The sequence below is a fragment of the Phocoena sinus genome, chromosome 3, assembly GCF_008692025.1.
Source record: "Phocoena sinus isolate mPhoSin1 chromosome 3, mPhoSin1.pri, whole genome shotgun sequence".
In the NCBI taxonomy this organism is placed as follows: domain Eukaryota; kingdom Metazoa; phylum Chordata; class Mammalia; order Artiodactyla; family Phocoenidae; genus Phocoena; species Phocoena sinus.
This window is the reverse complement of record NC_045765.1, coordinates 97,243,252-97,256,221: the sequence shown is the minus strand read 5'-3', so window position 1 is coordinate 97,256,221 and position 12,970 is coordinate 97,243,252. Positions and strand designations below refer to the sequence as shown.

At 39.9% G+C, this 12,970-nt stretch overlaps 1 protein-coding gene and 1 long non-coding RNA gene across 3 annotated transcripts in view; one reads left to right on the top strand and one right to left on the bottom strand.

Moving 5' to 3' along the window:
• Positions 1-12,970, top strand: part of LOC116750737 — a 61,473-nt gene that overhangs the window by 19,617 nt on the left and 28,886 nt on the right. The gene's annotated exons all lie outside the window — the stretch shown is intronic.
• Positions 9,638-12,970, bottom strand: part of KIAA0825 (KIAA0825 ortholog) — a 416,193-nt gene continuing 412,860 nt past the window's right edge. For both annotated transcript variants that reach the window (XM_032625775.1, XM_032625773.1), the window contains one exon: positions 9,638-12,045. In XM_032625775.1, coding sequence (XP_032481666.1) covers positions 11,928-12,045 — 118 coding nt within the window. In that variant the 3' untranslated portion in view covers positions 9,638-11,927. The remainder of the gene's footprint in view (positions 12,046-12,970) is intronic.

The window sequence follows — 12,970 nt, the reverse complement described above, 5'->3', positions numbered from 1 at the left end:
AGTATTTGCCTTATGTATTGAGGTGCTCCTGTGTTGGGTGCATAAATATTTACAATTGTTCTATCTTCTTCTTAGATTGATCCCTTGATCATTATGTAGTGTCCTTCTTTGTCTCTTCTTATAGTCTTTATTTTAAAGCCTATTTTGTCTGATATGAGAATTGCTACTCCAGCTTTCTTTTGGTTTCCATTTGCATGGAATATCTTTTTCCATCCCCTTACTTTCAGTCTGTATGTGTCTCTAGGTCTGAAGTGGGTCTCTTGTAGACAGCAAATATATGGGTCTTGTTTTTGTATCCATTCAGCCAATCTTTGTCTTTTGGTGGGAGCATTTAGTCCATTTACATTTATGGTAGTTATTGATATGTATGTTCCTATTCCCATTTTCTTAATTATTTTGGGTTTGTTATTGTAGGTCTTTTCCTTCTCTTGTGTTTCTTGCCTAGAGAAGTTCCTTTAGCAGTTGTTATAGAGCTGGTTTGGTGGTGCTGAACTCTCTCAGCTTTTGCTTGTCTGTAAAGGTTTTAATTTCTCTATCAAATCTGAATGAGATCCTTGCTGGGTAGAGTAATCTTGATTGCAGGTTTTTCTCCTTCATCACTTTAAATATGTCCTGCCAGTCCCTTCTGGCCTGCAGAGTTTCTGCTGAAAGATCTGCTGTTAACGTCATGGGGATTCCCTTGTGTGTTATTTGTTGTTTTCCCCTTGCTGCTTTTAATATGTTTTCTTTGTATTTAATTTTTGACAGTTTGATTAATATGTGTCTTGGCGTATTTCTCCTTGGATTTATCCTGTATGGGACTCTCTGTGCTTCCTGGACTTGATTAACTATTTCTTTTCCCATATTAGGGAAGTTTTCAACTATAATCTCTTCAAGTATTTTCTCAGTCCCTTTCTTTTTCTCTTCTTCTTCTGGAACCCCTATAATTCGAATGTTGGTGTGTTTAATGTTGTCCCAGAGGTCTCTGAGACTGTTCTCAGTTCTTTTCATTCTTTTTTCTTTATTCTGCTCTGCAGTAGTTATTTCCACTATTTTATCTTCCAGGTCACTTATCCGTTCTTCTGCCTCAGTTATTCTGCTATTGATCCCCTCTAGAGTATTTTTAATTTCATTTATTATGTTGTTCATTGTTGTTTGTTTCATCTTTAGTTCTTCTAGGTCCTTGTTATATGTTCCTTGCATTTTGTCTATTCTATTTCCAAGATTTTGGATCATCTTTACTATCATTATTCTGAATTCTTTTTCAGGTAGACTGACTATTTCCTCCTCATTTGTTAGGTCTGGTGGGTTTTTATCTTGCTCCTTCATCTACTGTGTGTTTTTCTGTCTTCTCATTTTGCTTGTCTTACTGTGTTTGGGGTCTTCTTTTTGCACGCTGCAGGTTCGTAGTTCCGGTTGTTTTTGGTGTCTGTCCCCAGTGGCTAAGGTTGGTTCAGTGGGTTGTGTAGGCTTCCTGGTGGAGGGGACTAGTGCCTGTGTTCTGGTGGATGAGGCTGGATCTTGTCTTTCTGGTGGGCAGGTCCGCGTCTGGTGGTGTGTTTTGGTGTGTCTGTGGCCTTATTATGATTTTAGGCAGCCTCTCTGCTAATGGGTGGGTTTGTGTTCCTGTCTTGCTAGTTGTTTGGCATAGGGTGTCCAGCACTGTAGCTTGCTGGTCGTTGAGTGAAGCTGGGTGCTGGCGTTGAGATTTAGATCTCTGGAAGATTTTCGCTGTTTGATATTATGTGGAACTTGGAGGTCTCTTGTGGACCAGTGTCCTGAAGTTGGCTCTCCCACATCAGAGGCACAGCACTGACTCCTGGCTGCAGCACCAAGAGCCTTTCATCCGCATGACTCAGAATAAAAGGGAGAAAAAGTAGAAAGAAAGAATTAGTAGAAGTAGAAAGAAAGAAAAAGAAAGAAAGAAAGAAAGAAAGAGGGAGGGAGGAAGGAAGGAGGGAAGGAAGGAAAAAGAGAAAGAAAGAAGATAAAGTAAAATAAAATAAATAAGATAAAATATAATAAAGTTATTAAAATAAAAAAATAATTATTAAGAGAAAAAAAACCGTACGTATAGAACCCTCAGACAAATGGTGGAAGGAAAGCTATATAGAAAAAATCTCGCACAGAAGCATACACATACACACTCACAGAAAGAGGAAAAGGGGAATGAATCATAAATCTTGCTCTCAAAGTCCACCTCCTCAATTTGGGATGATTCGTTGTCTAAAGGAGGGAAGGGAGGTAAGAAAGAACAAAGATAAAGTAAAATAAAATAAAGTAATTAAAATAAAAAGTAATTATTAAGCAAAAAAAAATTTTTTTTAATGGACGGATAGAACCCTCAGAGAAATGGTGGAAACAAAGCTATACAGACAAAATCTCACACAGAAGCATACAAATACACACTCACCAAAAGAGGAAAAGGGGAAAAAATCATAAATCTTGCTCTCAAAGTCCACCTTCTTAATTTGGGATGATCCGTTGTCTATTCATGTATTCCACAGATGCAGGTACATCAAGTTGATTGTGGAGCTTTAATCTGCTGCTTCTGAGGCTGCTGGGAGAGATTTCCCTTTCTCTTCTTCTCACAGCTCCCAGGGGCTCAGCTTTGGATTTGGCCCCACCTCTGCGTGTAGGTCCCCGGAGGGTGTCTTTTCTTCCCTCAGACAGGACGGGGTTAAAGGAGCCGCTGATTCTGGGGCTCTGGCTCACTCAGGCTGCGGGGAGGGAGGGGCACAGAGTGTGGGGCAAGCCTGCGGCGGCAGAGGCCAGCGTGACGTTGCACCAGCCTGAGGCGCACTGTGCGTTCTCCCGGGGAAGTTGTCCCTGGATCCCGGGACCCTGGTAGTGGCTGGCTGCACAGGCTCCCCGGAAGAGGGGTGTGGATAGTGACCTGTGCTCGCACACAGGCTTCTTGGTGGCGGCAGCAGCAGCCTTAGCGTCTCATGCCCGTCTCTGGGGTCCGCGCTGTTAGCCGCGGCTCGCGACAGTCTTTGGAGCTCCTTTAAGCAGCATTCTTAATCCCCTCTCCTCACGCACCAGGAAACAAAGAGGGAAGAAAAAGTCTCTTGCCTCTTCGGCAGGTCCAAACTTTAGTATGGAATTTTAATAATGTTAATTCTTTCAATCCATTAGCATGGTATATCTTTCCATTTATTTTGTCATCTTCAATTTCTTTCATCAATGTCTTATAGTTTTCAGTGTACAGGTCTTTTTGCTCCTTGGTTAAATTTGTTGCTAGGTATTTTATTCTTTTCTCATGCAATTGTAAATGGTTTTTTTGTTTGTTTACTTTCTCTTTCTGACAGTTTGCTATTAGTGTATGGAAATGCAACAAATTTTTGTATATTGATTTGGTATCCTGCAACTTTACTGAATTCATTTGTTAGTTTTAACAGTTTTTTAGCAGCTATCACCTTAGTAAGATGTGGGGATAGAGATGGAGGTGCTAGAGCTGAAGACTGGAATGAAGTTATCTCCACCCTATCAGGGATAGGGTCTGATCCCATGTTGCTGCAGTGGAAGTACTTAGGGTCATGCCCAGGCTGACTCAGTTCCCTTTAAGTATGTTCTTCCATCTCTCCCAGCACCAGAACCCTTTCCCCAGCATGGGGAGTTCTGAAGCGGGTTGGGCCCACACATGGTCTCAGTTCCTTTTGGCCCCAGACCCGAGTTCTAAGCTGCCTCAGATGTACTTCCTGTACAGGTGCCTGCACTTGTTTCCCTCACTTTGCTCAGATGCAGCCTCAGGTGGAAGTCCATTTTGTCCCTCACAGCTGATCACTGGCCCCAGCCTACGCCACCCCTGCCCTATTGTGGAGCTGTTTTGCCGGGCAAGTGGGTCCCTCATGGACTCTCAGCAGTGATTCAGCATGTGAACTGCAGTAGAGCTGCTGCAGAATTCTGTGCTGGTTTTGATACTCTGCTTGAATAAGCACCAACAGTGGCCACCGGTGTCCCACCCAGGCTCCACCCCAGGACCACATCACCTCTGTGTACCACAGTCAAGTTTTCTTCCCAGCCATGGCAGCCCTAGATCCCATGCCACACTGTGGAATAAGTGGAGCTGGATCATTCCTTTGGATCAGACTGGGGCAGGTGCCAAGGAATCACAGGAAACCCAGCAGCCACGAGAGAAGTCCTCTAACTGCCCTCTCTGCCCTGCCTTTGTGTCAGGCCAACACACGTGCACCCTTCACGAACAGAGTCCTTGCTTCCACAGCCCTATTAGTCCCTGCTGTCCTCCAGCCAGCTAAGGGAGCTCATCTGCCTGGTATATGACCCAGGACTGGGGCACCCAATCTATGGCTCTCACCACTCACTCCCCAGGGTGGGTCTCTGCCCATGTATTTTCCCTTTTCCTCTAAGTCCCTTCCCAGGGGCATTACCTGATTGCTTTGCAACCCTTCCTACCTGATTACGTGTGGATCTTTCTCACAGTGTTGTTTGTACAGGAGTCTTCCTGCCAGTTTCCAGTTAGATTTTGGTGAGAATTGTTCCATGTGTCATTGTATTTTTAATGTGTTCATGGGGGGAGGTGAGTTCTAGTTTTTTAGTGGAGTCTTTAGGATTTTCTATATATAGTATATATCTGCAAACAGTCACAGTTTCACTTCTTCCTTTTCTAATTTGGATGTATTTTATTTCTTTTTCTTGCCTAATTTCTCTGGCTAGGGCTTCCAATACTATGTTGAAGAAAAGTGGTGAGAATATGCATTTTTGCTTTGTTCCTGGTCTTAGAGAAAAAGCTTTCAGCTTTTTACCATTTAGTATGATGTTAGCTATGGGCTTGTCAAATATGTTCTTCATTATGTTGAGGTATGTTCCCTCTATATGCACTTTGTTGAGAGTTTTTATCATAAACATATGTTGAACTTTATCAAATGAAATCATCTGTTGCGATCATCATATGATTTGTACTCTTCAATTTGTTAATGTGATATATCATGTTGATTGATTTGTGGGTATTGAACTGTCCTTGTATCCCTGGAATAAGTTCCACTTGATCATGGTTTATGATGTATTGTTGGATTTGGCTTGCTAATATTTTGTTGAGGATTTTTGCATCTATGTTCATCACAGATATTGGTCTGTAATTTTCTTGTCACATTCCTTGTCTAATTTTAGTATCAGGATAATGCTGGCCTCCAGGGAAGTCCCCAGCCATTATTTCTTGAAATATGTTTTCTGCCCCTTTCTCTTTCTCTTTCAGGGACCCATGTAATGCAAATGGTAGTATGCTTGATGTTGTGCCATAAGTTGCTTAAACTGTCTTCACTTTTTTTCAAGCTTTTTACTTTTTGCTACTCTGACTGGTTGAGTTCCATTGCTCTGTGTCTGAGTTCACTGATCCTTTCTTCTTCATCTAGTCTGTTCTTAAATTTCTCTAGTATATTTTTCACTTCAGTTATTGTACTCTTCAGGTCTGTGACTACTGTTTCATACTTTCTTGTACTTTCCAACTCTTTGTTGAAATTCTGGCTATGTTTATCCATTTTTCTCCTAAGTCCAATGAGCATGTTTATGACCATGACTTTGAACCCATTATTGGGTAAATCAGTTACCCCCATTTCATTAAGGTGTTTTTCTGAAGTATTTTCATATTCTTTCCTTTGGAACATATTCTTATCTTTTTGCAGCAGCTACCTCTCCAGTTTTGAAGTAGTGATGTAGTGTGGGAGATTAACTTCATTATTCAACCCTGGCCTAGCTCTTGGTTGTCTCTCAAACCTTTGTGATTGTCCAAGCAGCCTATTTTATTTTTAATAGCTCACAGTAGTTGAGGTTGTTCCAAGACCTGTCAGTGTCCCAAAAGGGGGGATAGTCAGTCCACACCTAGATTTAGGCTAATCGGAAGCCAGACCCTCATGTAGCACCCTTTAACGTATGCAAGTGTATGCAGTTCAGTGGGACTACAAGCGTAAGCCCCACTAGCCACCAGAGTCAGATAATCTGGAAGTGTCCCATGGGCAGCAGTCACAATATTCAGGGTCCGAGATGAGTGTATAGACTCCTGTCTGGGATATACCAGTGAGCAATAGTGAGGCAAAGGGAGAGCACAAAGATGGTTCCCAAGCATATCTTCCCTGAGAGCACCTCCATACACCTCTAGATGTGTGCCAAACCTGAAATCTGCCCCTCAGGTTTAGGCTCCAGGACAAGCATATAGCCTCTTTAACAGAAAGACTAAGGTTGTGTTTCAGTCTGCTATCTGTGCCCTGAAGGTGGTAGCCTGCCAAGAACTGTCTCTTTGATTGTTACAGTCCTGTGGGACCCAGGAACACCAGGTGACCCCTGGCCACTGTAGCTAGGCAATCAAAGGGCATCCCCTCAGTGGCAGCCATAAAGATACCAGAAGTATAAACCAGCTCTCCTCCAAAAGATATTGGCACTCTGGAGCACAGCAGAGGGAGAGCACAAAGATAGCACCCACCCTCCTAGGTCTATGGAAAGGATTACAATCAGCCCTTAGATGTGTATTTAATTAGAGGCCTGCTGTTCAGGCAGCAGCTGTGATGATGTACTAATAGGCCTCTTTCACAGAAATTTCAGGCTCCTTGGCCTGTTGTCTCTTTTTGTACCCTGGGCGTGATAGCTGTATAAAACCTTTTTCTCCATTAGTTACAGTCCTGTGGTACCTGTGACTGTAAGCTCAGCTGACCACCAGAGCCAGGTGATACAGAGGTGTCCCCTGGTGGCACCTGCAATAATTGGGGGTGCTAGAGAAGGGTAATAATCTTCTTTCTGGGAGATGTCAGTGAGCTGGAGTGATGCAGAGGGAGAGCACAAAGATTGCATTTACTAGCCTCCATTCCTTGAGAGGCCGCCTAGATGTGCGCTAAACCAGAAGCCTGCCTCTCTCAGGCCAAAGCTCCTGGATGAGCCAATAGGCCTCTTTCTTAGAAAGACTATGTATGTGTTTCAGTCTGCTATCTATGGGCCTGGCAGTCTGTGGAGATCTCTCTCTTCAATTGTTATAGCCCAGTGAGACCCAGGAACACAAGCCCCCCGTGGCAGCCAAAGCCAGGAGATCATTGGGTGTCCCCTTGACGGCAACCACAGAAGCTGTGGCCCCAGATGCTTGTAAAAGTTCATCCAGGAGATACTAGCACTCTGAAGCATGGCAGAGGGAGAGTATGCAGATGGCACCTGCCTGCTGGAGTGAGACAGAGGGGGACTGGAAAGGTGGCACCCACTGGAAAGAAAAAAAAATGATGCCCATCAGCATCTGTTCCTAAGAGTATCCCAGCAGGCCCCTAAATTTGTGTTAAGTTAGATGCCTGTCGCTCAGGCAGATGCTTTAAGATTAGCAAATGAGCCTCTTTCACATAAAGTCTGGATGAGATCAGGTGCTTCTGTTTCTGGCCCAGGATGAGTCCTAGCGCATGAATCTTTAATAGACATTTCTCAGATCACTGTAGCCTTGTGGATCTTGTGGATGCAAGCCCTGTTGGTTTTCAAAGCTAGATATTTTGGGATCTCATCTCACAGGTGCAGGTCTTAAATGCTGGGGTGTCTGATGTGGCCTCAAGCTCCAGGTTTTGAGTCCCTTCCTGATTGTGGGTCACCCCACCAGTGGCAAGGTTTATGACAAGATTGTGTCTCAGCCTCTTACCCACTTTGATGTGGCTTTTCCTCTTTTGCTCAATGTGTAATTATCACTTAGCTAGTTTTTAGGGTTTTTCTTTCCAGAGGAATTTGTTCCATATGTAGCTGCAGATTCAGTGCATCTGTGAGAGGAGGTGAGTTCAGGCTATTCCTACATTGCCATCTTGAACCAGAACCTCACTGTGCATCTTTATTTAAAATTTGGGTCAGTTTTTTCACATATCTACAACTCTTATTATCTCAAATGGGACTCCAATACAGACCTCATTAAGTGCTTAGAGTGGATTAAATTTTACTCATTGAGAGTCTGGCACAGAGCCTGGCTTATAGTAGCAGCTTAATAAATGACAAAAAATACTAACTCCAAGTTCTTATTCCTAGTCCAGCCCTACTTCCACTTCTCTGCTGGTCCCCCCATGTAGGATATTTCAGTGCCTAAATTCTAACTTGTGATGGACAGACTCCAGGGTGGCTTCCATCATCCCCGCCTCCTAGCATTCACACTATTGTGTGATCCCTTCCTCCTGGGTATGAATGGGATGAGTGACTTGCTTTTAACCACTAGAATTTGGTAAAGGAGATGGAATGTGCATGATTAAATGCATGTGATTATGTTACATACAATTGTAACATTGATCTTGCAAGGAGACTCTCTGTCCCTTACTGACTTTGAGGAACAAAGAGGCCATTTTGGCTAGACTCACATGGCAAGAAACTGAGGCCCTGAGTTGATAGCCTGCAAGGTAATGAATGTGGTCAACAATGATGTGAACTTAGAAGTGGCATCTTACCCAGTTGAACCTTAGATGAGACCACAGACCTGGCTGACACCTTCATTGCAGCCTTGTGAGATCCTAAGCAGAGAACGCAGCTAAACCATGCCCAGACACTGGACATAGAGACTATGAGGTGATAAATGTGTATTGTTTCAAGCTGCCAAATTATGATAATATTGTTATGCTGTAGTAATTACTGATACAGATCTTTATTCTTACAAATAATTATTACGATATTTTGAGGGGAAAGGGTTATATCAGTACAAGGTTTTGGATTCTTTAAATTCTGGAGAAACAAGAGTTTACTGCTTTACTGATGATGCTGTTGAAAACATTTCTCAAAGGCAAAGCAGATAGTTTTTATCATTGTGTGGAATAATAGCTGATACTGAATATATAGGTCTCATAGTTCCCCATTAGAATTTAAAAGCTTTCAGGCATCATGTTAGGAAAGTTCATCAGTAGAGATACCACTTTTACCAGTTTTTTTTTAATTGTGGTAAAAAAAGACATAAAATCTACCATCTTAACCATTTTAAAGTGTATGGTTCTGTAGTGTTAAATATATTCACACTATTGTAAAACATACCTTCAGAACATTTTTCATCTTGTAAAACTGAAACTCTACCTATTAAACAACCCCTCTTTTCCCCTTCCTCTAGTCCTGAGTAGCCATTATTCTACTTTTTTCTATGAATTTGACTACTTTAGATACCTCATATAAGTAGAATCATACAGCATTTGTCTTTTTGTGACTGTCTTATTTCACCTAGCATAATGCCCTCAAAGTTTATCAAATGTTGACAGGGTTTCCTTCCTTTTTAAGGCTAAATACAACTTTTAAAATGTTTTTTAAACATTATGAAATATTTCAAGAATCATTAAAATCATTTAAAAAAACAAATTTTTTTAATAAGAAATTCCTATTATAAACTACCTGAAGCTCGCTTTGACTCAAGAATCTGTGAACTGACATAGTAGGATATTTAGAGTAAGCAGATGTTAGTAGACAAAACAGTGATTTACTTTTCCTATTTCTTGGTTGGTAGTTTTATAACATTTTTTTCATCGACATGACAAATGTAAAATATCTGAAATACACATTATCATCTATACAGTTGATCCTTGAACAGCACAGGGGTTAGGGGTACCTATCCTGTGTGTAACCCATGGTTCTGCATCCACAGATCAATCAATTCAATGTTATGGAGTACTGTAGTACATATCAGTAAAACATCTGCATATAAGTGAACCTGCACAGTTCAAACGTGTCTTAAGAATAAAATGTATTTTATTAGAAATTAATTCATACTATTTTAACACTGCTAGGCCAATAACAGATACATCTTTAAAATTACATAAAATACAGTTAAATAAAACACAGAAGGAAGATAATATTTTATAGGAAGATAACATTTTTGTAATAAGCATATATAGTTATATTAGGCTTCATTCTTATTGTTAACTTATACAAAAATGTGAGAAAGAGTAATTGTTTTGGAGTACCACTTTTTATCATACTTTAAGAAACATATCAAATGTAAAGTCAAAATGATCTGATAAAACAATAACTTATTTAAATTTCCCAATTATAAATTTTACTGCACTATGGCTACAGTAATTTCATAGATCAAGCATAGAAGAGAAATCAAATGCAAACTCTTCTCTCTTTTCTACATTTCTCTCTTTTCAACTTATCTCATTCTCCCCTTACTATACTTCTTTCCTTTTGGAAGGGAGCCGTATAGACATTTTTTCAAGACAAACTAAATCACTTTCCAGGATTAATACAGAAGTGAACAGATTCAATAAAAAATACTGTTAACAGATGATCCTTAGATATATTAGAAAACAAAAGGAGCCAAATGTGAAATCCTATAACTTTATAAGTTTATTTTATTTAGCTTTTGGATCAATTCATTTTTTTTTGACTTTCTATTTTAGTGTCTATTCTAATAAAATATAGTTGTGCAGATTTAGTACATAGACCATCACTAAGCTGAAGGAATAAAGTGAACCATTGCCTTATGTTTGTTGTTATAGTAACTGTTTATAGATAAGAAAATGTGGAAAGTCTAATTCTCATAAAAATTTCTTAGCATTTTTTAGTCTGCATAAAATTTTTAGAAATTATTTCAACCATGTCTTAAAACACTTGGTTTATGATTATACTGGCCAACTAAAGTACATTCTTTAAAAGTAAAATGTGTTATTTGGCAGGCAGTTAGCTACATGGCCATTTATGTGTTTTTATGTAAGAGAATAATGCAAGAGATTTTCTAAGGTGTCCTCTGCACTCCAAGCTTTACTCTTTGAAAAATGTCCAAGTACTTTCCTTTGGAAATCATGTAGCCTATACATATTTTATAAAAATCACAGAATGTGGGAACATGAATAACCTGAGAACATCAGAAACAATGATGTTCAATGTCATATGGTCTAAAATAGTTCATGATATAACGCTTCTCCCAGATGTCCTATAGGTTGCTCAACAGTCTAATTGTCTTTGCTGTCTTCTTACAATGACAGCCATTTAAACAACTGTGTTTATTAACTGCCCGCTAGATGAATAACTCTATAGTAGGTATCTGGGGAGACTACTGCTATAAAGGGAGATTTCATATTATATTGTAAAGCCTTCAAGGTCTTTTTAATCTAATATCAGGCACTGATGGGAAGAATATAGTAAATACAACCCTACTTGGCATAGAGGCACTAGTACACGTTCCGTTTCCTTCATGTGTGTGTGTGCCTGTGTTCGTGTGTGTGTATCAATGCAATGGAAATAAGAGAAGTAACAGAAACTATGGAACTATGGATAACGAGATTGCTGGAGTGAATTTTGAACGTGATTTTGGGAGAAAGATGGTTTCTAGTTGGGAAAAATGGCAAGCGTGTGGCTTGGATGACAGGCAGTTCGCTGAACGTGGCACTGCTGGTATAGGTTCTGATAGGATATGATTAGAAGTTTGAATCTGATGTTTGAAAAACCACTGTAGGCATAGATATTACTAAAGGTATACTTCAAGAGAGGGCTTTTTATGGCTCTGATTAAAATAAATTGGATGAGGAAGAGGCTATGGGAAAGGAGACTGGTAAAGTGGTGGGTACTAGAGGCAATTAAGACCTGGACTTGGGCTATGGCTATAAAATTAATTTGAAATTTTCAATTGACCCTCAGGGGGGTATGTGACTCCAACTTAACATCCAAATGTTGTATTTAAAAATCCTTCGGGAAAAGATTTCCAAACATTTTGCCTATTGCCATAGATACTTCAAGACTGAAAGAAAAAAAATAATTCAAAGGGAACACGAGATGGCAGTAGTTATATCATATTAAGAGAAAGACTGAGGAAAGAAAAACATTTGAAATTATTTTAAAAATAAAAAATATGTAGCATTTTATTCTTTATGTGCTGTACTCTTTTTCAGTTCAGAGATTACTCAGTCATTGGTTTCACGCTTCACAGCCCATCAGAGGTTCATTCTGACTAGAGTAAAAATCCTACTCCATTACATGTGATTATTTCCTAAAATAAAACTGTTGCTGTTTTCTGCAGATTACTGTTCCTCTGTGTTATCTGAGGCAGAAGAGTCCTGGATGGTACACATTAGTTTTAGATGTTCCAGCATTGCTTTTTCTTCCTCTTCTAGTCTTTCATCCTTCCTCATTTCCCACCTAAAAGAAAAATCACATCTTAGCATTTCTGTAACTTCCAAACTACAGTCAACACTCAGTTTTTCAGGGTTGAATATAAGCAGTCACTGATTTACTGAGTGTTTGTCCTTCTTTATTCTTTTACTCAGTGCCTCTTGAGCAACATAGTTCCTTGGCACTGCTTCTGCAGAGTGGGCCAGGAGAATGGGAACGGAAGTAGAGTCAAACCAGCCTTACTCCAGGGGGAAGTTTCTAAGTATTGTTTTAAGTGAGTTTTCTATATTTAAAAAATGTATGGCTTCCCAGAATATGCATGCATATGAATACATCTAGAATTAGCAATTAATAAGCAAATATTTTTCATAGTATTTTCCCCTCACTGATCAACATATCAGTGGCTTTAAGTTGCAGAGACATTTGCCAGGAAGACTTTAGCCACAAGAATAATACCATGCTGAATTGGATATACCTTAAAGGCAGGTCCATCTATTCCTAGAAATAAGATCAGATTTCAAGTAATCAAGTTAAATCACCCAAGAAAAGCAGCAAATTGTCAGCAAGGTTCCATAGAGCATTTGCTAAAGAAAAAAAAAGAAAATACTAAAGACTTTCTAATTCTGGATGATTGGGAGATACAGAACAAAATGTTAGGATATGGAACTATATTTGTATATAATCTTGCAAAGTAAATATCACAATAACCCAAGTATTGTTAATCCTTCCTTCCTCTCTTATATATGCCACTGCCCCAGGAATGGCCATGGCATACTTAATCCAGCACTACAACAAGGAGTCGTCTGCATATATTTCCTTTTTCTTTTCCTCATTCCTGTTTTTACCAGCCCCTAAGCCATCAACCATGATATCCTGTCTCAAAAGGATTTTAAAACCAGTGTTGATAATCCTAAAAGACCCTCTGCTAGAAGGGCTTCAAGGGGATAGGATT